This window comes from Mustela nivalis, assembly GCF_964662115.1.
Source record: "Mustela nivalis genome assembly, chromosome: 8".
Lineage (NCBI taxonomy): Eukaryota > Metazoa > Chordata > Mammalia > Carnivora > Mustelidae > Mustela > Mustela nivalis.
In genome coordinates this window covers 60,753,527-60,780,056 of record NC_139027.1, presented here as the reverse complement: position 1 = coordinate 60,780,056, position 26,530 = coordinate 60,753,527, and the positions used below count along the sequence as shown (strand labels likewise).

At 36.3% G+C, this 26,530-nt stretch overlaps 1 protein-coding gene and 1 long non-coding RNA gene across 3 annotated transcripts in view; one reads left to right on the top strand and one right to left on the bottom strand.

Annotated features, from left to right (window-relative positions):
- LOC309872487 overlaps positions 1 to 9,129 on the bottom strand; it is a 28,867-nt gene extending 19,738 nt beyond the window's left edge. The window contains exons 1-2 of the long non-coding RNA XR_014315899.1: positions 5,355 to 9,129; positions 2,378 to 5,141 (exon numbers count right to left, since the gene is read on the bottom strand). This is a non-coding gene — a long non-coding RNA (uncharacterized lncRNA). The remainder of the gene's footprint in view (positions 1 to 2,377; positions 5,142 to 5,354) is intronic.
- REL (REL proto-oncogene, NF-kB subunit) overlaps positions 2,573 to 26,530 on the top strand; it is a 32,232-nt gene continuing 8,274 nt past the window's right edge. Inside the window, exons 1-6 of one of the 2 annotated variants that reach the window (XM_082746677.1) lie at positions 2,573 to 2,922; positions 12,600 to 12,742; positions 13,232 to 13,380; positions 18,499 to 18,590; positions 24,988 to 25,128; positions 26,244 to 26,348. In XM_082746677.1, coding sequence (XP_082602803.1) covers positions 2,913 to 2,922; positions 12,600 to 12,742; positions 13,232 to 13,380; positions 18,499 to 18,590; positions 24,988 to 25,128; positions 26,244 to 26,348 — 640 coding nt within the window. In that variant the 5' untranslated portion in view covers positions 2,573 to 2,912. The remainder of the gene's footprint in view (positions 2,923 to 12,599; positions 12,743 to 13,231; positions 13,381 to 18,498; positions 18,591 to 24,987; positions 25,129 to 26,243; positions 26,349 to 26,530) is intronic. The other variant, XM_082746678.1, reaches the window with a different exon arrangement.

Sequence of the window (26,530 nt, the reverse complement as noted above, 5' to 3'; positions counted from 1 at the left end):
TTCCTCTGCCATTCCCCTTGCTTATGCTCTTTCACTCACTCTCTCCTTTTCTCCCTCAAATAAATAAATTCAATCTTAAAAAAAATAAATAAGAAGGGGAGATAATAAAACCCATAGCTTAGTCATGTGACAAATACAAATAGCCCTGGAAGTAAATATAAACATGCTGTCCTATTAGTGAGATTTAAATAAGTCAGAGTCTTTGAAAAATAAATGATAAAACTTAATTCTGTAGTTTTAATAAATCTCTTTAGTTGCAACTTATGATTTTATAGATTGGAGTGGTTTTAGAACTGGTCTGAAGTCTGCAATTGGGATAGACTCTTGTTTGGCCCAGAACTCTTCAGTAAACAAACATTATTATCCTCTATTAAGAGGTACATAAAACCAATCAGTTTCTGGAGGTGGAATATAAACAAATACATGCAAAATATTCTTCATTCCTATTTGTCAGTCATCTTCATAATGGATTCTTAAACATCTCTGCTCAGTTCTCCCATACAGGTCTGACATTGGGGTTGTAAGGGTAAATACAAGTCTAAAAAATTTAATGAAAAAGTTTCCCTGGTTCCTGGGCTCCTAGGTGGTTCAGTCATAAAGTGTCTGCCCTGGGCTCAGGTCATGATCCCAAAGTCCTGAGATCAAGTCTCCAGAACGCCCCCTGCTCAGAGGGAAGCCTGCTCCTGCACCTCCCACTCCCCCTGCTTGTATTCACTCTCTCACTGTGTGAGTCTCTCTCTCTCAAATAAATAAAATCTTTTTTTTAAAAATGCTCTAGTCCCACAAAGGACAAGAAACTTCACCTCCTTTCTTTTCAATCAGCAATTCCTTTAGAAAAAAGCAAAATTGTAAACGATTTCTCTCTTTGAGATGTATGTACACCTTTGAAAAAATCTAAGTAAACCTCTTGCCAGTTCTGAATCCAGCTAAGGTCTTTCTTGGGAGTCTTGAAGTTACCTCTTTGAAATCCAAGTATCAGGGAGGACAGTACTCCACCTCCACCTCCCTGTCTTTGTGGGTGTTTAAACCTCAGCTTTTGGCTTCCAGATATAACTTCGTATCATTTTTTCCTTTGGGTAAAGACAACAGGTCTGTCATGGATTCTATCTACCTGGCTACATAAATGAGTTTTGTTTTGTTTTTGTTTTGTTTTGTTTTTTGTTTGTTTGTTTGTTTTGGTCTTTATAATCTTTTCAGTGCGTCACAGCATGCTTTAATGCTTATTCAATAATAAAATCGTTTCATTGTTTTCTACTTTTTATGGAGGGTTTTTCTATTACGAGATTTTTTTTTTTTTTTAAGATTTCATTCATTTATTTGGCAGACAGCGATCACAAGTAGGCAGAGAGGCAGGGAGAGAGGAGAAAGCAGGTTCCCTGCTGAGCAGAGAACCTGATGCGGGGCTCGATTCCAGGAGCCTGGGATCATGACCTGAGCCGAAGGCAGAGGCTTTAACCCACTGAGCCACCCAGGCGCCCCCACGAGATTTTATTTTTAATTATTTCCCTAGAACTGGACCCTCCAGTTTCCGCACTTGTACAGCTGGTTGATAATCCGCATTCCCTCTCTGCACTTGTTTTAGGCAGTAAGATAGCGTGGAAAGAGCATGCCTTTAGACAACCCTGGATTTCAACTGTGCTCTTCTCGTTACCAGAACTTAACTTCTCTGAAGTATTACCTTTTATTTTTTTTTTCCTCTGAAGTACTACTTAACTTCTCTGAACCCCTATTACATCATCTATAAATTAGAATGATATGTTATAAATGAGATAAATAAACGGACACACAGGAGATTCTTAGCCCGTGAAAGCAGCAAAGTTATACTAGATGCCCTCAACACACTAAACTTTCGGTCCACTCCCCCCTTTCCTCGTGGGTATCTGTCAAATCCTCAGCTGTTTCCTTACAGCGTTTCCTTCACTGATCCTGACCACACGGCGTTATGAGGTAAGGAACCTGAAGTGCCGATCTTAAAAGAGTTTGAAAAGTTTGGGGAGGTAAAGTACGTAAGGCTGACAGAGCCGTCGCAGTTCAGACAGAACGGGGGAAAATCAGACTGCGGGGGTCCCCACATGCAAATACGTGAATTACAAACGAACACAGGCGCCGGCGGCTTCCGCACTTCCCCTCCAGGGCGCACCGGGACCTCTGCGCTGCGCCGCCCGCCGGCGCGGGGGCGACGATTTGCATATACGAAATTGGGAAGAGGGGGAACCACCCATCGAAAACCCCGGGCCGCCGTCCCCCCGGGGCCGGGAGAGCGAGCCCCACTTCGCTGCCCGGCCCGCCCCCAAGTGCTCCCCGGCGGCCGGCCCCCTAGACGTCACCGCGCCCTCCCACCCGCTCCTGAACTTTAAACCACGCGCCTAAGAACAACCTGGAGGAGGGGGATTTCTCCGGAGTCGGCGGCTTTCGCACGCTCGGGACTGTCACCGCCCGGCTCCCAGCGTTCCCTGCGCTCCCGAAGATCCCGCCTCTCGCAGCCGCGACCCAGTCTCCCAGTCCCGGACGGCCAGGGCGGGGGGCGGGGCGCAGGGCGTGGACGGGGCGGAGCGCAGGCCCGCGGGGAGGCGGTGGTGAGGAGCCTACGTAAGCCGCGGGAAATCCCCCTCCCGCCAGGCGGCCTGCCTCTAGGCCCCGCAGGCGCTCGGTCCTCGCGGCGCTCCGCCCCCTGCCCCTGGCTCCCGCACCTCCGACGGGCGAAGCCGGGTGATCCGGAACGCTAGCATTAAGGGGGTGGGAAGGTGTGAGCCGCAAACCCCGAAGAGGGCGGGAAGGAGGAGGAGGCCCCGGGGGTGGTCAGGGGGACTGGGGGTCCCGCCGGCAGAGTCCCTCCGCCGCCGGACCGACGCGGGCTGACTGTGGCGGCCTCGGGTCAGGACACTTGGAGGGGCGGCGCGGTGAGCGGAGCCATGGCCTCGGGTGAGTGTCTCAGACGCGGGACTCGACCGCGGGAAGGACCTTGTCCGGGGGTCTTTGCAGCTCAGAGTGTCGGGGTCTCGGTTTCGGTTGTGCGCGTTGTCTTTTTAAAATCGTCTCATCTGGCAGATTGTCAGCCTAAAGTTACCTGGTTCGGGGGTTTGCGTGCGAAATCAAAGTCATGCTCTGTAATTTGATGCCATTATACGAGCCGGAACCTTAGAAATTCCCAGCGACTAGATTTTTAGGATTAGGGAAGTAACACGAATCTAAACGAGGACGGAGAGTTCTCATATTTAAAAATTGATTTATATTGAAATGGTGGTTTTATGTTTTAGAACAGGAATGAAGAACCTTCAGACCTCAGGAGTGCTCTCCTTTTTTTTTAGTTTAATTTCATCAAACGCCAGGAGGTGACCGCTGATGTGCTGACAGTTGTACAAAATGAGGTGCGGCTTTAAAAGTCACCAGTGCTGTCTTAACAGGTCTTAAGTGGAAATGTTGCTTCAACAAAGTGGATGATTTCTACTATAAAGCGGGTACTTTCTAGCTTTTTTTTTTTTTTTCTTTGTTGGAAGAAAGGGGGAAGGAGTATCCGCGCTTAATTTAAAATAGGAGTGGAAATGAAAACTTTACATCACAAATGTAACGATTCATTTTCAGTTAATAGATGCGTAAATCTCTTGCTGCGGGGGGCGGGGGGCGACGAGTTTACCAAGGAACAGGTTAGAGGGCAAGGGAGGGAGTCTCATATATATAGCCGTGGTTTAGATCTGCCTGTAACCTAAAGGGAAGTAAATCAAGTAGACTGTGTTTGAGTTGGACCTTTACAGGATTCTGGCAAGGTTCACGGAGCCCTTTCCCGGCAGACGGAGCAGAGGCAGGGAGGCCTGGTAGGGTAAATTAGCGCTATACTAGGAGGCTGAAGGTTTGCGGGGGACTTGTTTCTGGTTGACCCGCGTCCTCCCAAGACCCTGGTTCAGTGACCCTCAGAGGCTGATGTCTAGCTGAGAAGAGGAAGTAGAAAGCATTAAAGGATTTTTTTTTTTAAGGGGTTGAGCAGAACAATGCCATAGCTACTGCTGTAGGCCGAAAAGGAAATTGGGGTGGTTCACATGACATTTGATTTCAGTTTGTCTGTGGTTTTTTATGTGCGAATACAAGTGTAGTTTAAAATATTTCAACTTTCTCTTTACCCACTTCAGTGACCCCAAACTTTCAGATAATTTTGTGAATTTATAATTTAAAAGCACATTTAGATTGAAAGTCTAAAGATGATCTGAAATATTTGGCTAATTTATTGGTTGACAGAGATTTTGTATGAAAGTAGTCAAGAATGGTAAGCGTTATAAAAAAAGGTCAGACGCGTTATAAAAAAGGTCAGACTGCTGCCAATTTAACCAAACTTCATTAATTTGTGGCATGAGTGTAATACTTCTAATTCTTTTAAAGAGAAAAGAACCATTTACACAGAGGATAACGTAAGACCTAAATCATTCAAAAATGTGATACGATTTAAATTTGTTTAATGGCACTATAGTTTGTGCTGTTGTGAGGACTGATTCTCTAAATTGAAGGGGAAAAAAAATTAAAGGAATGAAAAGTTGTAGGGTAATTATCTTTTTTTTTTTTTTGCCTTTTCTGAAGTTACATTAAAATGGGACTATTTAAAATATGACAAGTTATTTAAATTGTAATTTAGTTGTTTGAAAACTGCTAAAGAAATTTTTAAAGAGGAATCTGAGAGTATTTTTCTTAGTCACTTGTAAAGGCCTTAGAGAAGAAGATTCAGTAAATTATAAATTCTAATTGTTTTGAAACAGTAATTGAACCAAGAGTAATAGGAAAAAAATTTTGCTTAGTTAGTTATCACTGTCTAGTTTAGATTATTTGTAGTAAAGTAGTATTAAAACCTCAAAAAGTATTTTTATTGATTACCAGGCACTTAAGACCATTTCTTCTTTTCTCACCGGATGTCATATGTAAATAGGGATGTGTAGCCGGATTTGTTACCTGTAAAATAACAAACGTAGAATGTAAAAGTAACAGATCATAATCTCATTAGCAAAATGACTTAAGTACCATGAGTAACAGGGAATTTAATTTATAGATATATAAAAATTACATATATGTGTGTGTGTGTGTGTGTGTGTGTGTATGAATGATTTTATATGATTCTAAATTTTGTTCAGGTAAATTGCCAAATAAATTATTTAGGATTTCTGGGGGGAGGGGGTTTGGGAGAAGGGGGTGGGATTATGGACATTGGGGAGGGCATGTGCTTTGGTGAGTGCTGTGAAGTGTGTAAACCTTGTGATTCACAGACCTGTACCCCTGGGGATAAAAATATATGTTTATATAAAATAAAAAATTTAAAAAAAAATAAGCCAAAGAAAAGAAAGTGTTTGGAAAAAAAAAATTATTTAGGATTTCACAGATTGGGTTCTATTAAGCTGTCGTTATTGCCTTTTTTTTTTTAACTGTCTTTTAACACAATTGATTAGAACAGGTATTGTTAAGAAAAATGTTCCCTGTCCCATGTAGGGCATGCATAGGCAGTCATTACGCTATACATATGATTCTGTTTCATTTAATGTAACCAAAGTTAGCTATTTTGCCTGAATTTAAAGCTTCTCATTGTTCCTGTAGAAAGTGCAAAATATGCTTATGCACATGTAGGTAGCTCTGTTTACTAGTAAGTATGGTAAAATGTTTTAAAATTTGATAATTGATTTTTATTCACAGTTTTCTTTAGTATAGTTATGTTCTGTCATATAATAGGAAGTACATGAAGAAACTTTTTGTAAACCACACTACTTCCAACTCTGGTGTAAATTTCAAGAGAACTCTAAGTATTTCTCTTGAGTAAGGGGAAAAATATCAGTGTAGGTATGATGCAACTTAATCATTAATGACAGAGCTGGAAGCTGGAATTGACAACTAAAGCAAAATACTTTTTTTAGGTAGAAGCCTACACACTATAAACACAAATGCTATATCTGAAATGCCCCACATGAAATGTAGAGACAACAGCTATATAAAAGCATTAAGATGATACATGACAGGGTAAAGAGAATGAATGAGTGAAATGGCTAGGGAGGAATTGTGATGAAATGATATCAGGAATGTCTGGGTTCTGTATAGTATCTTTCCCAAATACAATGTAAGAGGCTCAGAATTTCCTTTTGTTCTGTCGTTCTCTCATCTGTATTCTCTGCATGTGATTGGGTTTGTAGGCATGTGACCCGGATACTTGCATGGGACATACTTACACTAAAAAAATTTCTTTGTTTAATTCATTTTTAGATAGGCATCTTGTAATTTTTATTTTTGAATCTGGAAGTCTTAATCAAGACAGATGAGTTGGTACTGCCTTTTACTTTTAAGTTGATTAAATACCTGAGTAATCTGGAACAGATATTAAATATTTCTCTACTTTTTCATTCTGGAAGTTAACTTTTTTTTTTTTTTCAAGATTCTCTCCCTCCCCACCGCAGTGGAATCTCTATTGTGCAACTCTTGCATCTTTTATTTACCTTCTGGTGCATACATCAGCCAAATACTCCTCTGAAAATTCCCTTACGTGGATGCTTAAGACTTCTTTGAGAGGCAGCCTCAGATACTGGAATAAATCTGGACTTTAGCCCATAATGAACCTGGTTTATTCCAGTTCTACCACTCTGTGATATAAAAATGAGAATAACTACTACAGCATCTTGTTTTGAGGAACAACAGAGACAATTCATGCCCATAAATGTTAGTTTTCTTATGTAGTGGAGCTGTTTGGAGACTTAGACATCTAGGAAACAAGAGCTACTAGAAGTAATTGGCACTCACTATTGTTTGAGTATCCTGACATTCTAGAATTCTGTGAAACCTTGAAAAATTGTAATAGACTAGAACAGATGCTAGATAGAAAGTCTTTCAAGAATATATGAGAATGAAAAAAAAAGAATATATAAGAATGTCCATTTACTTTTAAACAGTTTGAAATGGTTTTCTGTATTTTTAAACTAGTGGAGAAGAATTTGACAGTGATGTTTGGAGGCAGCATACCTTTTTTCCTTTGTCCACTTCAATGATTGTAAACATTCTGAAAAGAAAGTGAATCAAAAATGTCTTGATAATTGCTTGTTATAACTTATCCTTCATTTGACTTCTTTTGTACCCTCTGTGTTAGTCTTTTTCTAGCATGTGGGAATAGGCTTAAGTTTTCATTGCCCTTTTGTTAACTGAATGCCATTCTATGTATGTGAGAAATGGTTACTTTAAATTTTGATCATAATTAGGAAGAAATGGAAAAAGTGTGTCTTAAGGTAAGGAAGCTTACTGCCATGATTCAGTTGGGTTCCCAGGTTTGAGGAATGATGAATAGATCTCATTTTCTTTTTCTCCAGAGTGAGTGAAAGTGATACTTAGAAAAGTGTATATTGTTAGAAAAGTGTATATTGTTAGAAAAGTGTATATTGTTAGCTCCATCTGTTCCTTCGGCTTTCAGGTACTCTATTATCCAGTACTTTTGCGAGAGAGATGCAGTCTGCAGTTATTCTCAGCTGTGGTGTTGACACACATTAGTGTGTGATCATTTGCTTGCCGTATTGTAAGAAATGTTACTGATGATAATCACAATATTAATTTTGTAAACAATTTACCTTTTAAATAGATCAGTGTGATTAAAGGTGATCCCTATCATAATGCTTTTTTCCCTTGCTTATATTTGGCTAAGCTTTTTAGAGTGGGAGAGAAAGAGGAGTTAAAGCCGTCAGAATTAAAAAAAAAAAAAAAAAAAAAAAAGTCGTCACATTTCCTCTGCCTGGTTTGTCTGTCATCCAGCCCATACTTGTACGTGAATTTTTGGATTGCTTCTCTGGATATGTGATTCTTTAAGCTTCTTTATGTTTTAGGGCAATGGTTCTTAATCAGGAGTGTGTTAGAATTGCTTGGAAGGCTTTTTCAGAAATATGTTAGGGCTTTATAGATTTCTGTTTCTATTCAGCAGATCACAGGTGGGATCAGGGTACGTGTGTTTTTTGAAAAAGCTTCCAAAATGATTCTGGTATACACCCCACTATGAACTCTTCCAAGAATTTCATTGGATCTAAATACTCACTTGCCTGTGGCAAGATGCATTATCTTCTTAAACTAAGTTGTATTTATTTTAGGTTATTTGCTGTAATGTTATTCTGACTTTACCCCTGGCTGTTTTTATGCTTTTCTTTTTTTTTTTTTTAATTTTATCCATTAGGATTCCAGCTATCATATTTGCTAATGTCATTTATAATTTATTTTTTATAATAATAATTTAAATTTATCACCTATAAAATGGGAGAATAATTCCTGTTCTGTTTTTTATGAAGATTAAAGTTGAGAGGATCAAATGAGAATATATGTAAAGTACTTTAAAACAGTATTATAATTACTGTAATTAATTTTTTCCTGAACAATTAATGCTGGTTCCCGGTGCTAGACATAAGGTGTTTTTTTGTTTTTGTTTTTGTTTTTAATTTTTAATTTTTTATAAACATGTAATTTTTATCCCCAGGGGAAGCCATAAGGTTTTAATTAATGTGTTTATTTCTGACAATTGAGGCTCCATTTTTAACTTGTATTTCAATACAACTTTTTAATCTTAAAAACTTTTTAATCTTAAATAGCACTCTTTTTTGCTTAAGTGAAAATAAAAACATAGGTATATCTTGCAAACATTTTGGCTGTATTTGAAATATTATTGGGGTCAGTATTAGCATTTTACAGTATTGTTTAAAAGGTAGGGGTCAATCCCAACTTTGCAGTATTGGTTTAAAAAAAGTACAGTAATCAGCTTGCTTAGAACCACTTTGGAGAAATTTCAGTACTTTTCAGACATATAGTGATTCGAGATAATCTTAGTTAGGAGTACTTATTTTCCCTACAGTTCTCTGATTTACATTTTACCTTCTACTCCATACAAGACTACAGTTCAACATTCTATCTTTAGGAAGAAAGGCCCTTTAAAACAGTGCTGAGGGAGGAAGTGACTGGTACATTATACTGATGCATGATATAAACGATTAATAGCTGGGAAGTATTTTACAATAAAATACAGATAAATTAGACTATGAATAGGTATAAAGAGTAAAAAGTGTAGCAGTTCTAATACCTACAAAGCACTATTTTTTTCCATAGTAGTGGAACCTAATAGGGAAAATATGATTAATCACGATTACTATCCTTTGCTGTTTGTATAACTTATTACATAAACAAAAAGATTTTTAGATTTTCAGTTATTCACTCCCCAGATATTTACTGAATATCTATGTGCAAGGCACTGATGAGTACGTCACAATTCCTGCCTTCAAGTAGCTTGAAAAGAAATAGAACAAGTAGTTTTTTTTTTCAAGAAGAAATAAAACAGTGAGTCTTCCTTAATTTATAGTTATTTGGAATAATTGCCATAAACAAAATACTATGATAATTTAGAGGAGGGGGAGATTATTTCCAGCTGGGGAAATGTGAAATATTACAATAAAATATTACCTGGTTGATCATGATACTTTTTATAAATAATGAGCTTGTACAATAGGAAGACTAGATTTCAAAGTTTTTTTTAAAGTACTTGATTTTATATGATCACTGATATTTGCCATTATTATAACTTTAAACCTATAAAAATCATGTTATTTTCTCTTTCAACAACTGCTTTTCTCTTGTCTAGAGACTTTTTTCACAAACATTTTCTAGTTTAAAGAAGCATTGTGTAACCAATGAAATATTTGAAAAATCACTATGAGCCTAGCACTTTTATTCACCCTTCCCCCAAAAGTTAGCTACTTACCATTAATGATGTAATTCTGTATCAACTTCCCACCAAGACACCTTTAAATAAGTAGTGGGCAGGGATTTATTTGACCTTTAGTTAAACCACATACATTATTTAAGATATCACTAAAAAAATTCTGTTGAATATTTTGAGCTATTAAGAGGAAAATGTACTTCCTTTCAAATTCTCCTGCAATGACATATGAGGATGTAAAATATTTGAAGTGAAATGTGAATTTGAGTTATTCATAATATACAAGGATATATAAGTATGTGACATTGAAATACCCATCTGCATGCCTTACATTTTTCAATAAAATAAGTGTTATGAATGTGATTAGATTAAAGTCAGTTTTACCTGGCTCTAATAGTATCTTTACTCAGTAACCCAAAGTAGAAACTGTGGAGCCTCAATGATTCTTTACTTGCTCTTAACCCTAATGTTCAGTCAGTTGCTAGGAACTGTCAATTTTATTGAAATAATCCTTCACTCCTGTTATCACTGCTAGATGTCAAATCTGCCCTCACCGTTGCCCACAGTACTGTCACAGCCTCTAAACTGATCATCATACTGTCTCCTTTCTTTTCAACCTGTCCACTGCCATCAGAATCCTCACTCTGAAATGTCAGTCCAGAGGCGCCTGCGTTGCTAAGTTGGTTGGGCAACTGCCTTTGTCTCAGGTCATGATCCCAGGGCCCTGGGATCAAGACCCACATGGGCTCCCTGCTCAGCTGGGAGCCTGCTTCTCCCTCTGCCACTCTCCCTGCTTGTGTTCTCTCTCTCACTATCTCTCTGTCAAACAAATAAATAAAATATTTAAAAAAATAAAATGTCAGCCCGATCATGTGATTCCCTTGCAGAAAGCCATTCATTGATTCGTTGTCACTCATGAACGAAAATCCAAATCCCTAATGTCCTCTGTACTTTGAACCCATTTGTACAGATTACAAATGTCCTTCAGCGTTTGGTTCTAAAGGTAGAAGTGTAATCCACTTCCACTGTGGCTTCATTGGTCATTTAAAAACTCTTCTTTTGTGCTGCCCCAGCTTTGGACACATTGTTCCCTTTTACTAGAAGGCCTTCCCCTCTACTCTCCCTACCTTTTTGCTTCATTAACTCTTTTTCCTTTGTTTTTGACATAGGCATGCCTGACTCTTTTGCTCTATCATTTTATGCACAATCTTGTTAGCATAAACAAAATTTTGTTTTTTTGGACTCTTCTGTAGTCTAATAATTGGTGGTTTTGCCTCATTGTTCTATAAAATTCTTGAAAGTACCAGTTGTTACACCATCATGATATTACTATAAATCATTGTTTTCAAGAAATGATATGAAACAATAGTAGACAACATTTATTGAGTATTTGTCATAGGCATGATGCTTGTTAAGAACTGAACACATACTACCTTGAATCCTCATAAAACCCCTATAAGGTAGGTGCTATTACTATTGTTCCCATTTTATAGATTAGGAGACTTAGAAGATACATTGCCAGGATCCTTGCTGTTAAGATATGGCAAAGTAGGACCCAAAAGGCTCCTTCCCAACACTGTACCAGTAAGACCCATTGTATTACCCTTTCTAAATATTTATTTGCATTCTAACAGAGGGTACGTCTTTAATCAGAGAAATGGATTATCTAATTGTAGGAATTTAAAAATCACTTAACCGATGGAAGGAAAATGGGTTTTTTTTAAAGTGGAAGACATCTTTATACCCCTGAAATAGACACATTGCCAAGTACCCTACTTGTAAGCATACTTGAATGTCTTCATTGAACTTTTCATTTCTATAATATGGATAGTAAGAAGGGTAAAGATGCATATGTTTTAGACAACTTTACTGGTATATAATTAATGCATGATACATTGCACATGCTTAAAGTTGCAATTTGATAGTTTTTGACATATGAATACACCTTTAAATCATCATCACAATCAAGATAATTAACATATCCATCATCCCCCAAGTTTCCCCATCCATTCTACACCCTTTTTCTTAGGCAGTCTGTGATCTGCTTTTTTTGATTATAGATTAGTTTACATATTTTAGAGTTTTATATAAATGGAATCCTACAGGATGTGCTCTTTTGGTCTCGCTTCTTTCAGTCAGCTCAACTTTTTTTAAAGTATGTTGACACATACATTAGTTTCAGGTATATAACATATAGAATTCATCCATGTTGTATAGATCAGTTCATTCTAAAGTTCATATTGTGAATTACATTTGTTATAGAAAGTGAGTAATTTTCTTTCCTCTGTTGTGTCTTCAGTAAAGAGATTTAGATGGAACTGATTGAAAATTTTGAGTTTAAAATGAATACTTCTGGAACTTAGTTAGATGTTCTGTGTATCAATCCTTTAAGATTCTAGGGGAGATTTAAAAAAAACTTAGATATTCTTTCTGCAAGGATTTAAATGCATTTTCATTTTCAAGTAGCAGTCCACTGTTAGGAGTCTAAGGTAAAATCAAGCAGTTCAACTTATTTTGGAGTATGATATTGTACTTTCAAAGACTATCTTCTTTACCCTCCCGGGGGAATCTTGAGGGATATCCTTGTACTTGGTCTTACGTGTAAAGTGAATATCTCTGAAGTAGGGAACTCAGAACTTCACATTGGCATTAGCTCTTGATATTAAATGATAAAGTGCTAACCAATGAATATGATTTGAGTGATCTTGTGTTAACACTGTATAGGAGCTCAGTATGAATGGGAGAAGAGGCACCTTTACCATCCAATCTTGGGTAATTACATTTCAACCTATCATTTAATATTGGGAGGGAAAATTTTTTAGTATGCTATTTTGAAAAAAACAAAATGGTCCAATCCATTATTACTATTATTGTAATCTTACCCTCCTCCTTTTTTTTAAATTTTCAGGTGGCTATAACCCATGTATAGAGATCATTGAACAGCCCAGGCAGAGGGGCATGCGTTTTAGATACAAATGTGAAGGGAGATCAGCAGGCAGCATTCCAGGGGAGCACAGCACAGACAACAACCGGACATACCCATCTATCCAGGTAATAGACCCTTCTCTTGTATGTATCTAACTTTTAATTGCTCCATATTTTATCTATAGCAATCACATGAAAGGACCAGTTTCTTCACAGTGTGCTCTCATTTCCACTGTGGCTTAAATATATATTTTCAAGGGATATTTATGACATGACTGTGAATATAAGAGCATGGCATTTGGTGACCCAACATCCAATTATTTTCTCTTGCTCCATGATAATATTTTGGTATAACTTGTTTTAATAGAAAACAAACAGAATCAGATGATATAACCAGTTGAAATCAGTGCAGAAAATAATATGCCAAGGAATGGAGAGGTAAATTCTTCCCTTCTGATATTCTCTGGATAGTTCCATCCAAACTGTATTTGCCAGTCAGTTGGACTTTATTTATCTAGTGCTAACTACATTATATAAATTGAACTCTCTTTTAGTAGGTCAGTTCTGAATGGGATCAATTTATGAATCATATATTTAATTTCCCCCTTTTTTCAGATTATGAACTATTATGGAAAAGGAAAAGTGAGAATTACATTAGTAACAAAGAACGACCCATATAAACCTCATCCTCATGATTTAGTAGGAAAAGACTGCAGAGATGGCTACTATGAAGCAGAATTTGGACAAGAACGCAGACCCTTGTTGTAAGTACACAGCCACAGACATCTTTAGGAATAGGATAAGCAGAGGATTCTCTGTTTCCTGGACATGTACATCTGTTAACAGGATAAAGTGATTCTCATTCTTCTATTTACTATAGTAGACATTTAAATTTTCTTAACTCTTATATTAGAACCTCCCTTTTATTCTTTATTAGTAGACACAGTCCATCAGGGTAGCAAGAATACTTACTTATTGCTACTAAAGATAAACCTAAACTTATTTTATGTTGTGGTTTTCTTTCTTAGTGTGAACAATCTCTGAAAATTTTTCTTGCATATATTTTTACTGTCCTTTCATTAATAGTTAAAATTATCAGATATGGGGAAACCAGCTGGAAACCTGGAGTTATTACTTAGAAAAGGACAAGTATAAAAGTAACATGATGGTAGTTCTAAGATAAGAAAAATGATGTAACACCTTGGTGTTGGTGAGTCTGCCAGAAGATGGGTCCATTCATCATGTTGGTGATAGTATAAATTAATAAAATCCTTCTGGTAGGCACTTTAACAACTACATAGGAAAAGCCTGAAAAATATGAATGTCTCTTGAACCAGCAATTCTACTCCTAGGAATTTATCCTCAGGAAAAAATTAAGCATGTTCAGACATTTAGCTGTAGTGATGTTCATTGCAGCTTATTTTGTAATGGCAAAAAGTTAGAAGCAATCAAAATAATAAACAAGGAGGGATCCGTTAGACAATCTGGTACATCCATGCAGTGTACTCCTATGTAGCCTTAAAAATAACATTGCAAATATCTCTTTGTATAAAAAGATATCCACACTATGTTAGATAAATAGGTTTTAAAACAGCATATGTGATTTAGAAAAATCTTAAAAAGCATATGTGTACATAGACTTGGTAGCATATACACTAAGGTATTAATAGTAGTTGTTTCTTGGTGGGTAAGACTGGGGTTTTATGTTTTTCTTTTTTTTTTTTTTTAATTTTTATTTTTTATAAACATATATTTTTATCCCCAGGGGTACAGGTCTGTGAATCACCAGGTTTACACACTTCACAGCACTCACCAAAGCACATACCCTCCCCAATATCCATAATCCCACCCCCCTTCTCCCAACCCCCCTCCCCCCAGCAACCCTCAGTTTGTTTTGTGAGATTAAGAGTCACTTATGATAAAAATATATGTTTATAAAAAATAAAAATTATATTAAAAAAAATAAAAATAAAAATATATGTTTATAAAAAATAAAAATTATATTAAAAAAAAAAAAGAGTCACTTATGGTTTGTCTCCCTCCCAATACCATCTTGTTTCATTTATTCTTCTCCTACCCCCTTAAGCCCCTATGTTGCATCACCACTTCCTCATATCAGGGAGATCATATGATAGTTGTCTTTCTCTGCTTGACTTATTTCTCTAAGCATGATACGCTCTAGTTCCATCCATGTTGTCGCAAATGGCAAGATTTCATTTCTTTTGATGGCTGCATAGCATTCCATTATGTATATATACCACATCTTCTTTATCCATTCATCTGTTGATGGACTATGTTTTTCTTTTAACTTGTGTTTATTCTGTGATTCATCTTTTATAATGAACATGCATTACCTTTGGAAAAATGAACCTAATTACAATGAGGAAAATGTTAGTAACTTCCTTATATATTAACAGTAACTATCTAGAAAATATACTTTTAAAATATTCCTCTTAAAATAACAACACAAAACAAAAAAAAATCTAGTAATACACATATGGCGAGAAATATTTCCTATTTATATAGTTTGACCTCCCAACACTATTTTACATTGTGGACCACTCCCTTCTTGGAACATTCTCATTTCTTGATTTCTCGGAGAACAGACTCTCCTGTTTTATTTCCTACTTCTCTGGCTGTTCCTACTCAATCTTAATTACAGACAGTTAAGTTCTTAGTCATGTCCAATAATGCCCTTTATGGCTCTCCTGCTTCTCTGCCCAGCTCAGGATCCTGTTAAGGATCACACACTGTATTTACTTGTCATGTTTATTTACTTGTCATGATTATTAAAGTTTCCTTTGATTTAGAATAGTTTCTCAGCCTTTTTTGGTCTTTCCTGACATTACCATTTTTTTTTTTTTTTGAAGAGTCTAGGCTACTTGTTTTGAAGATTGTTGAATGTGGATTAGTCTGAATTAGTCTGAATGGTTGCTTGTTTATATTCATGTTAATATGAGTAACATGAATAATATTTTCATGTTAACATGAAACATTTTGGATGAGAAATCTACAAAGGCGGTGCTATGTTGTTTTCAAAATATCCCTTCAGGAGACATGGGATATTAGTGTTTTCCATTGGCAATATTAATTGGCATTCTGTTACAAAGAAAAACTTTCCCTTTTTTCCTTTCCCCATTAAAAAAAGAATACCACTGTAGACCCATGGATTTTTATATTCAGTGTACTCTATCTAGTCCATTACTAGCATTATTATTTTGATGTGCAGATTGACCCAGATTTGACCAATGCAGGCCCTTTCCGCCTGCTTCCTATGTCCTTTTGATACGCTTCTGTCTTCCTTGGGGCACTTCTTTACTTTCTGACACAGCAAAGTGTTCAGGACTTACTTGTACTTTTCTTGCCCCAGCTCTGAAATCAGTTTTTTCTAAGGAGCCCTTGTTCCTTTCAGTGGAGAATGGTATTTTCATTGTCTTTTTGACATATTCTCTTAAATATATCAAAAGCACCTCAACTAGAATATGCCCCAAACCCTGACTTTTCCATGATAGTACTTCTTTCTTCTCAGTGGGTCTTCCAATGTGCCTTATCTCAGTGGTTGCTGTAAAAGCCCCCAGACACGAGTATCATCCTCGCACCCCTCACCCAGGCACACACATTGAATTCATTAACAGGTACTTCCTAAATAGTTCCTGAATCTGTACACTGCTCTTATTGATCTCCATCATCACACTACCCATAGTCCAAATGTAGGCTGCCACAATAAACCCCTGACTGTCTTCCTGCATCAACTCTCTTTGTATCTCTTCCCCCCAGCTCTGTCCTCCACTTTAGCCAAGGTGACTTTCTTAAAAATTAATTTATTTGGAGTGATCTTTTCAAATACAAATCTGACTGTCGTATTCCCATTTAAAACATTTTAATGGCTTTATGTGGCTCTTGGAATAAGGGCAGTATTCCTTATTGGCCCACAAGGTTCACAGGGTCTGCTTGTATTTGTAACCTTCATCCTGTGCTCTCCTTGAAGTCCATACTCCAGTCCCAGAGGCCTTCCTCTAGTCTCCTGTGCTCACAAGACTCTTCTGTAGGGGCCTTTGCTTGTTCTGTTCCTTCTGCCTGAAGTCTTTACTCTCCTCTTCCCCTCCTAGTTCATCTCTGTTTATATTAAGTACCACTTTGTACAGTAAGCTTCTCTGTCCTTCCTGAACTGATCAACTCTCTCCTGTCATAGGTTTCTATGACATAGTGTATGTCTCCTTTAATAAAACTTGTCATGGTTTCAGTTTAGCATTTTTTGCATGTGATTATTTAATATTGATCTGTCTGCTTCACTAGGCTAGAGGTCAGCAAACTTTCTCTGTTAAGAGCCAGATAATAAATATTTTAGGCTTTGCAGACCATATGGTCGCTGTTGCATCTGCTCATTTCTGTTGTAGCATGAAAGCACACATAGACAATGTGTAAACAGATCAGCTTGTTTGTGTTCCAAAAAATCTTTATTTAGAAAAACAGGTGGTGGGCCGAGTATGGTCCATGGGCCACAGTTTGCAAACCTCTGCATTAGACTAAGCTCCATGAGGAGAGGGATTGTAATGCCCATTATTTTCTCGAGTTTTTGGTACAGAGCAGGAATCCCAAAATTTGTTGAATGACTGAATCATGAATGAATGAATAATAGTTTCAGATAATCTTCATGATCCTTGGTTTCCTTGTGTCAGAATTTCAAAAATCTCTCATTTCTAATATTCTATGAATAGCAGTCAAATACAATTTTTCAGATGAAACAAAATTAAGTAGTGTATAAATATAGTAAAATAAATAATTCTTTAAAATCTTTCATCAAAGAAAAAGTGAGAACCAAGGTGTGAATCTTTCAAAGAAGTGGAATACTTTTGAGGAAGAGGATTATGGGTTTCAGGGTTTCAAAAAAGGATTGTGAATTCAAGATTTATTTTTTAATTACTGGAGGCAAAGGAAAGAAATGCCAAAGATACTTTAGGAGCTAACAAAATGACAAGTATGGTGAAGGTGCAGAGCATAAACATAAGGCCCTGTGAGCATGGAGAGGAGCAAACGAGGCAGGCAGCCTCCCGTTGCCTAAGTGCCATGTGAAGTTTGAACAAATAGTAATGTTATTATAACCAAGTTTTGCTTCCTTATTCACACCCACCCAGCTTTAATGATGTCATGGTTTTTCCATGTGGGAACAAGTATGACTGGTGGTGGTAGGGGAGTTCCCCCCACCATCATCTGTGCTAAAGATATGCAAATTAGTAATATTTGTAGCTTTTGAGAAGTTTTCCATAAATGACATTTTGAAACTTTTGCTAAATATTATCGTTCATATTAAACATCTTTCTAATTTAAAAGAAAACATTTCAGTGCTTTCTTATGAATGATTATTATAACTTCATGTAATATAGCATAAAACACATTCCACTGCTACTAGTAGTGGAGTCAGGGCTCAAAAATCAAACGTCCGTGGAATAGATCAGGTGTAAGAGGACTAGCAGGCACTGTAGTAAATTGAAGAGCCTTGATTAAACGGGCCGCAGGTGATCGGCTCCATCGAGGTGCTCCTGTACTCTGCTGTGTCCAGACCTTTAGAATGTTCAAGAGAAGCCAGAAATCAAGATGTTCATATGCAATTACTGGATTGTTAAATGATAGTAGAGTGTGTGCTTTTTTTTAATACAGGCAACACTTTTACGGGCTCAGCAAAACATACCAGTGGGCCTCCTTTTACAACTTTTTTGCTTGGGAGGTCAATTTTACATTCCTGTTAATGTTCATCTGTTTTGGTGTATTTGATATAGGCATAGAATGTACCCTTGATTTTTGCAGTATTTTTTGGTAAAACTTCATTTATATGTCCTTGTGTTTAACTATAATACAGTTTGAAAGCTCTGTTTTCCTTTTAGTTTTCAAAATTTGGGTATTCGTTGTGTGAAGAAAAAAGAAGTAAAAGAAGCTATTACTTCAAGAATAAGGGCAGGAATCAATCCTTTCAATGGTAAGTAATGTCTGAGAGAATTATTTCTGTTATTTGCATATTGACCTATTTGTGCAAATTAATTCTATTTGTGTCTTGAACTTGTGCTTTAGAAGCTGTTCTTAAGTTTTGTGATCACTCTTCTGCTTGCTGACAGATACCTGTATCTGAAGAATGAAGAAAATTTAAAACCTTTCATAGTGTTGGGGAAAAAAAATTCTCTGACAAACAAGGCTTTCTGGTATCCATGGAGAGGGACATTGTATTCTATAAGAAAACCTCACAAATGTTCTGATTTCTTTTTGAATGTGGCCTTCCATTTGCCACTCCAGCAGACAGTATACATTACTTTCTCTGCATGTGGTTATTTAAATCAGGTCATACTCAACAGCGAAATTTAAATTAATCCCAGTGTGGAAGAAGACATATAGAAATAGTAGAAGCTATACAAAATACCTTCATAGTATATTTGTGTATAAGGCTAGGTATTTACTGGTTAGTGGGTTTTGTCGAGGATAGTGTGATCTGGTGTAGCGCCTGGCAATTGTGAGCACTCTGTGTTGTTTGAGGAGATGAATAATTACACCAGGCTTAATGCTGGACCCACACTAGGGTAGTGTCAACTGTAATATCTTCTGCAGCTACTTCAATAGGCATAATGCAGGAACTGAACAACTATAACATTTTCAAAGAACAGATCTCTTAAATAGATTTAAGATCTCCTCATATTGTTGGTTTGTGTTTTTCCTGGATATATAAAAATAAATTAAGGGTTATGAAGATAATTTAAGGAATATGTTCATAACCAAGTACTGTGTTTTTATGAACCATAATGTCTGCATCTCTTCTCCCTAGGTCTTTATTTTTTATACTGCTTAGTATAATGCTCTAAACAAAGAGCTCTAAACAAATCAGCTTGTTTGTGTTCCAAAAAATCTTTATTTAGAAAAACAGGTGGTGGGCCTTCTTCCCCTTCAGTTTTCCTCATCAGAGCAGATGACTGTTAATTTTGGTGTGTATTTTTCTAGAATTTCCTTTATACATGTATATCTGTCTCCCTAGTTTAGGAGCTTAGCATCTCATAGTTTTTATAGTGGAGACTACTGTAGTGTAGGATGCCAGCATTTAGCTTGGTGTAGTCATTCATTTGTTCAAACAATACAGAGTGCTTACAGTTGTTATCCAGCAAAACCTACGAAACAGTAAATATCCAGCTGTATACACAACTATATGCATGTATTTTTTTATATAAATAGAACCATGCTACACTGCTGCTGCTTTTTTCTTTTCACATAGGAATAGATCTTAAATATTTTGCCATGTTACTACTTATAAATCTATTTTACTTTTTAACAGAATGCTCTACTGTTTGGATAGACCAGTTTATTTAACTAGCCATCTGTAATGAACATTTAGGTTATTTTCATTTTATTTTAAAAAACTCCACTGAACATATATACATGGAGTTCTTGTGTGATTATTTCCTTAGGATAAATGTTGGGGTTTTGTTTTGTTTTTTGTTTTTGTTTTTTATTTAAGTCCTCTCTACATGGGGATCAAACTCATGACCCCGAGATCTAGGATTGCTTGCTCTTCAGACTGAGTCAGCCAGGCACCCCTAGGATAAATATTCAAAAGTGGAAAATTTCTGTGTTAGGAATATACCCATTTTTATCGCTAAAGTAAAACCCCAAACTTATAAAGAGTCCATTTAAGTCCAGATGTAGTATAAATAAGGGATCATGTAGTATAAAACGAGAATATCATAAATAATAGCTACCATGTATTAAGTATTTTTTCTGTGTCAAGGAGTAAATGTTAAGTATTTTATGTATGCTATATATTTAGTCATTACAGCAGCACTGCTTTATAGAAGAGAATCCTAAAGCTTTGGTTATGTAATTTTCCTAAATTATGTAGCAAGTACAGGTGGCAGAGCTAGAGTTCAAGTCTCGGTCTCCTGACTCCAGTGGAAAAGGCATTCAGAAAGGAAGATGCAGGAGTCAAGAAGCAGATGGGCCCTCTAGAAGATTTTTAGGTTTTTTGTTTTTTACCAATCCAGAACCAGGCATGATGTTAATAATAATCATATAGCACTTAGAATAGTACAAAACAGGTGCTTTGCATATTTTATTTTACTTAAAAAAATTTTTTTAAGTTTATTTCTTTCTTTATTTAAGTAATCTCTACCCCCAGTATGGGGCTCAAACTCACAACCCTGAGATCAAGAGTTGCATGCTCTTCCAACTGAGCCAGCCAGGCGTCCCTTATTTCATTTAATTCTTACAGCAACCTATGAGGTAGGGTCTATTGTTATCTCCATTTTGAAAATAAGGAAGTGAAGGCACAGAAAAGTTAAGTAATTTTCTCAATCATAGAACTGGTAAGTAGTGGTGCTGGGATTTGAACACAGGGAACCTAGCTACCAGGCTTATGATCTCTCTACTGAGCTACCTAGGTGGATTTAGATTTAGGGAAGGGAGCAGTCCTGCCAGTTGGGCCGTCACAGTATTTGTGGTTTTGGTTGTTGTGTTGTTTTTTGTAACATCCATTTCTTCCCCATAACCCTTTTGGTCTCTCTAGTTGAAGGACTATCTCACAATTTGAGTTGCGGAATCCACTGGACCCTGTTAGAGTAATCTTAGAACAGTGCTTTTAGCATATTATTCTGATTAAGAATTTGGAATGGCTCCTTTAAAAGTTTAAAAACTAAATGGCCCTAAATTGAAAGTCTTAGACATGTAACTCCAACATATCTTTCCTGCCTTCTCTTCCACTAGTCCTCTTCATAAACCCCTCAGTGTTCCCGCAAATCTCTATTGTTCACCCTACCCTGACCATCTCTCAGTCCATTTCCATTTTCCAGAGGAATGTAAGCCTACATCATTTGTAGCCTGAAGCCTGGACTGTTGTTAGCACCTAAACCTGTGGTCCTGCCTCTGTTTTTTATCATCTTCCAAACACTTTATACACTGCATGCAAAAATATCCTTCTAAAGCCAGTAGGAATCACTTCAGAGCTCTACTTACCATCATTCAGCACACCTAACTTATAGTAATAAACAACAAAATTTTACAAATTGCAGGTTATATAAAACAGAAAAGGGAGAATATAAATCTATATGCAAGAATATAAATGTATATATATAAATTACCATCATCCCCATTTTATAGATGAGAAACAGATTTTATTTTTCTTTTTAAGATTTTATTTATGTATTTGACAGACAGAGATCACAAGTAGGCAGAGAGAGGGGGGGAAGCAGGCTCTTTGCTGAGTAGAGAGCCCGATGCGGGGCTCGATCCCAGGGCTCTGGGATCATGACCTGAGCTGAAGGCACAGGCTTAACCCACTGATCCACCCAGGTGCCCCAAAGTAAGAATCATTTTTAATAGTCTTTGTATTTTCACATGATATTTGATCTCTAGAAACCAGACTGTCACATGTGATAGCATCAGTCTATGGATCAGAATTTGTAGATCCTATTCTGCTAAGCATTTCCAATTCCATTGGCTTTGTTTTCTTTTTTAAAACCCAGGAGAACTGAGAAACTCCTTTGTTTCTATATATCATAAATATATATCACAAAAACCAAGTCAGATGGTTTCTTATAGTACAGCAGAAATCTGTACATGAAGTGATACAGCCATGAAAAAGTATCAATTTAGCTCTGACAAATTTCTAGGTTAAGTGGTAGAATGTGAACTTACAGATCCCAAAAATAAAATAAACAATCAAAGAAAGGATAATTCTACCTCTGAGTTCAGGTTATTTAAATCAGTTTTTAGTGTTTTGAGTTTTTTTAGAGAAATTAGATTTTGTTTTGCTTAGTATTAGAGATGTACAATTTAGGTTTTATTTCAACATTCTAGGAAAACAATAACATAAAACAATCTATTTCTATTATGGAAACTACATAAGAATAGAGAATGAGGCCTACTCTAACCATCTATTTATATTTATAACCTGTTGCCCCCAATTAAGGATTCCCAAGCTCCTTACATTGCTGATACTCCCCCTTAGCACTTTTCATTATCTAATAAATTATATAATACACTTATCTAGTAAATTTGTTAATTGTTGGTCTTTCTTCACAAAAATATAAGCTCCTCAAAGGCAGGAATTTCTGTCTGTTTTATACACTAACTTACCAAAAGCACCTAGAACAAGCTAGGACTATAATAAAAACCTGTTGAAGGAATGAATGCACATAAGTAGTTAAGATGTGTAACCTACTGCACAGAAGTAGAAGACTTTTATCTCAAGGCACTTAGTCATGAAGATATTTAATATAAATACACTATTTAGGTACCAAAGTGAAATATAACTCAGTTTCATCATAGATCCTGTCCACAATGAGCATGAAATGCATCTCAGAAGACAACTGATGCATTAAATGATGCAACAGATGTCACAAACTTTTCATGACCAATTGCTGATCTGGTATCTTTCAGTTCATTTTTTTTTTTAAGATTTTATTTATTTATTTGACAGATAGAGATTACAAGTAGTCAGAGAGGCAGGCAGAGAGAGAGGAGGAGGCGGGCTCCCCACTGAGCAGGGAGCCTGATGTGGGGCTCGATCCCAGGACCCTGGGATCATGACCTGAGCCGAAGGCAGAGGCTTTAACCCACTGAGCCACCCAGACGCCCCCTTTCAGTTCATTCTTAACTCCTAAGGTATAGCTCCTTCAGGGCCCAATCAGAGTATTGGGCATTTACCAGATCTTCCCTCTTCAGTAGAACCTGAACACTTTTATTTTTCCTCTATAGGCTATTGAGAATTTATCTCAACTTCACATTTTGTTAATGACATCCTACAAAATTGGCAGACTCTATCTAGAAAAAAAGAGGTCTCTTATGAACTTACCTCTCTGGGTTTTTGTGATATTGGGATTTATAATAAATATATGTTTGCTCTTCACCCCCATTCCCGGCAAAGAACTCCTAAAACTCTTGCTAAGTGATAACAGCAAAAAACCTGAAAGGAGTATCTTTTGTTATTTGTAATAAGCCCCTTTCAGCCACACCTGTTATGTCATATTATGATAATGATACCAACACCTACATCGCAGGTGTATATTTTGACCTTCTATTTGAACAGATAAGTTCTTGTAGATGCCTTAAAATGCTTGGTTTAAGAATATTTGGGAATATTTTAAATGTTGTGATAGCTGCTGAGACTGTGAGCATAGTTTAAATAAAAAGTCAAAATCAAAATTCTACTGTCATTTTGTTACTGCCTGTAAGACTAAAGAATTTGGGTTTTAACAGTGTTTCAAATTTAGTATTTCAAATTTTAATACTTTCTGAAAAATGAAAGTTTTCACATAATTGTGTATTTTATGCTTTTAAAAAATATGACTCTGTTATGATTTATTCCTACAGCTTATATTATTTGAAAACGTGGTTAATGTTTTCTTTTAGAACCAGATTTCTTTTCAGATATCAATTTAACAAACTGTCATCACATTATATCTGTCATAAAGGTTTTTATATTTTTTCAGAACTGCAAATTTTTCCTGCTATAGCATTTTTTGTTTGTTTTTTTTAAAGCAAACCTAATTTGGGCATAAAAATTTTTTATGGAAACTGCTAGCTACCTTATATCATCTATTATCTTCTTAATATTTATTCCCTAAGATACTATTCTGAAATTTAGTAGATATTTCTGTATATGTCACCTTTATACAAAACGTGTAAACATGTAAAATTTTCTAATTAGAGTTCAGATTTCAAGAGCATGGGTTCAGGATTCACTGACTTCTTAGTATGACTTCCTTCTCTGCCACTTCCTATCTGTGGAACTTCAGAGAAGTAATTTCATCTCTTTAAAATCTGTTTCTTGGGGCACCTAGGTGGTTCAGTGGGTTGAAGCCTCTGCCTTCTGATTAGCTCATGATCCCAGGGTCCTGGGATCGAGCCCGGCATCGGGCTCTCTGCTCAGCAGGGAGCCTGCTTCCCCCCTTCTCTCTGCCTACTTGTGATCTCTGTCTGTCAAATACATAAATAAAATCTTTAAAAAAAAATCTGTTTCTCATCTATAAAATGGGGATGATGGTAATTTTTATACACATTTACATTCTCTCATAGAGAGTTACATTCTCCCTTTTCTGTTTTATATAATCTGTAATTTGTAAAAATTTGGTTTTTTATTACTATAAGTTAGGTGTTCTGTTCTAAATTTCAGATGATTTAGGATAGTTACTTCCTGACCATGCACATAACTTAGTGAATAGTGTTAGTGACTACATATTATAATGATAAAAGGCACCTTTGAGATTGTATACTGTTCTATCTTGTTAGTATAGACTGCAGGCTACTTAGGGTTATTGAGTATGTTGGGCAGGGAGGAGGACCTAGCAGGATTTTAGTTCTATGTGACTATTTTACATCCTTAAAAAAAATGTACTATTTAGTCCCAGAACAGCAGGTGTTTGATACCGAAGATTGTGACCTCAATGTGGTGAGATTATGTTTTCAAGTTTTCCTCCCCGATGAACATGGTAATTTGACAATGGCTCTACCTCCTGTTGTCTCTAACCCAATTTATGACAACCGTAAGTACTTTATTTTCTTCTATTTGTAGTATTAGCTTTTTTTTTTTAGTTTAATTTTATTAAGTATTTTGGCAGTTAGAGAAAGAGTATGTTCATTATAAGAAAAATTCAAGCATTACTGAAATAGCAAGAAGAAGACATCTTTGATCTCCTCCTCCAAAGACAATCACTATCCCTAGGTACATATTTCACCAGTTTCTTTATATATAAAAATACATCATCACTGTCATTCATACAATATACTTTTGGCAACATAAAAAAAATCATCATAGATCCTTTTTAAATAATTTTTTTCTCTTAGCAATGTATCTTGAGCCTTTTTCCCTTTTGGGTGCCTTGTTCTCTTCAGTAGCTGCGTTATTTACTTATATGGCTCTATCACAATTTTATTAACTCATTACCCTATTATAATACATTTGGTTTGTTTCCTTCTTAATTTTTTTCCTCTAACAAATTGTACTTCAGTAAATAATATTTGCACAAAATATGTACATATTTTGTGCAAATATGTCTCTAGCATAATTTTACAGAGGTAGAAATATTGGCAAATGCTAGATCAAAGGATATGGATATTTGTAGTTTTAAAAGATTATGAAATTTCCCTCAAAGTTTTTGTGTGCACGTGTGTGTGTATTTGCTCTTATGTATGCATTCATTCATGGTATATTACTGCCTGTTTTGCATATAGTAACATAGTGGAACATAGGTCTATAAAGGTGGATCAGAGTATCCTCATCCTGGAGAACTTTGAATTGCCAGGGAGAGTTACTGAAATTATATTCCTAATAGAAAGCACAAAACTGCATTGCTATAGGCTTATAGTTAAGATTTGAGAGATTAATCTGGTGACAGTGTATGAATGGATTGAAAGAATCAGATTTAAGTGGAGGATCTATCATTGCTGAGAAATGAAGTCACAAGGCTGTAAACCAGGTTGGGAGTGTAGTTAGAAAGGAAAAGTACAGCTGTAAAGGATTAATGTAGTGTCCTTAATTTATGTATACACTAAAGCTTTTATCTGTCTTGTAAATTGTTTCCCTATAATTCTCACCATGAAAAAGGAATAAAAAATATTACTAATGCAGAAACCCATTAAAACAATCCTTTATATTTAGGTGCTCCTAATACTGCAGAATTAAGGATTTGTCGTGTAAACAAGAACTGCGGAAGTGTCAGAGGCGGCGATGAAATATTTCTACTATGTGATAAAGTTCAGAAAGGTACTTATTTGTCTCATTGAATTTAGAATATACAGATCTAATACCATGATAAATTCACTGTAAATTGAAAATAATCTTAAATTGAAAGTACAGTTAATGCATCTAATGTACCAAACACCATAGTTTAGCTTAGTGTACCTTAAACATGCCCTTACATTAGCCTGCAATTGGGTAAAATGACC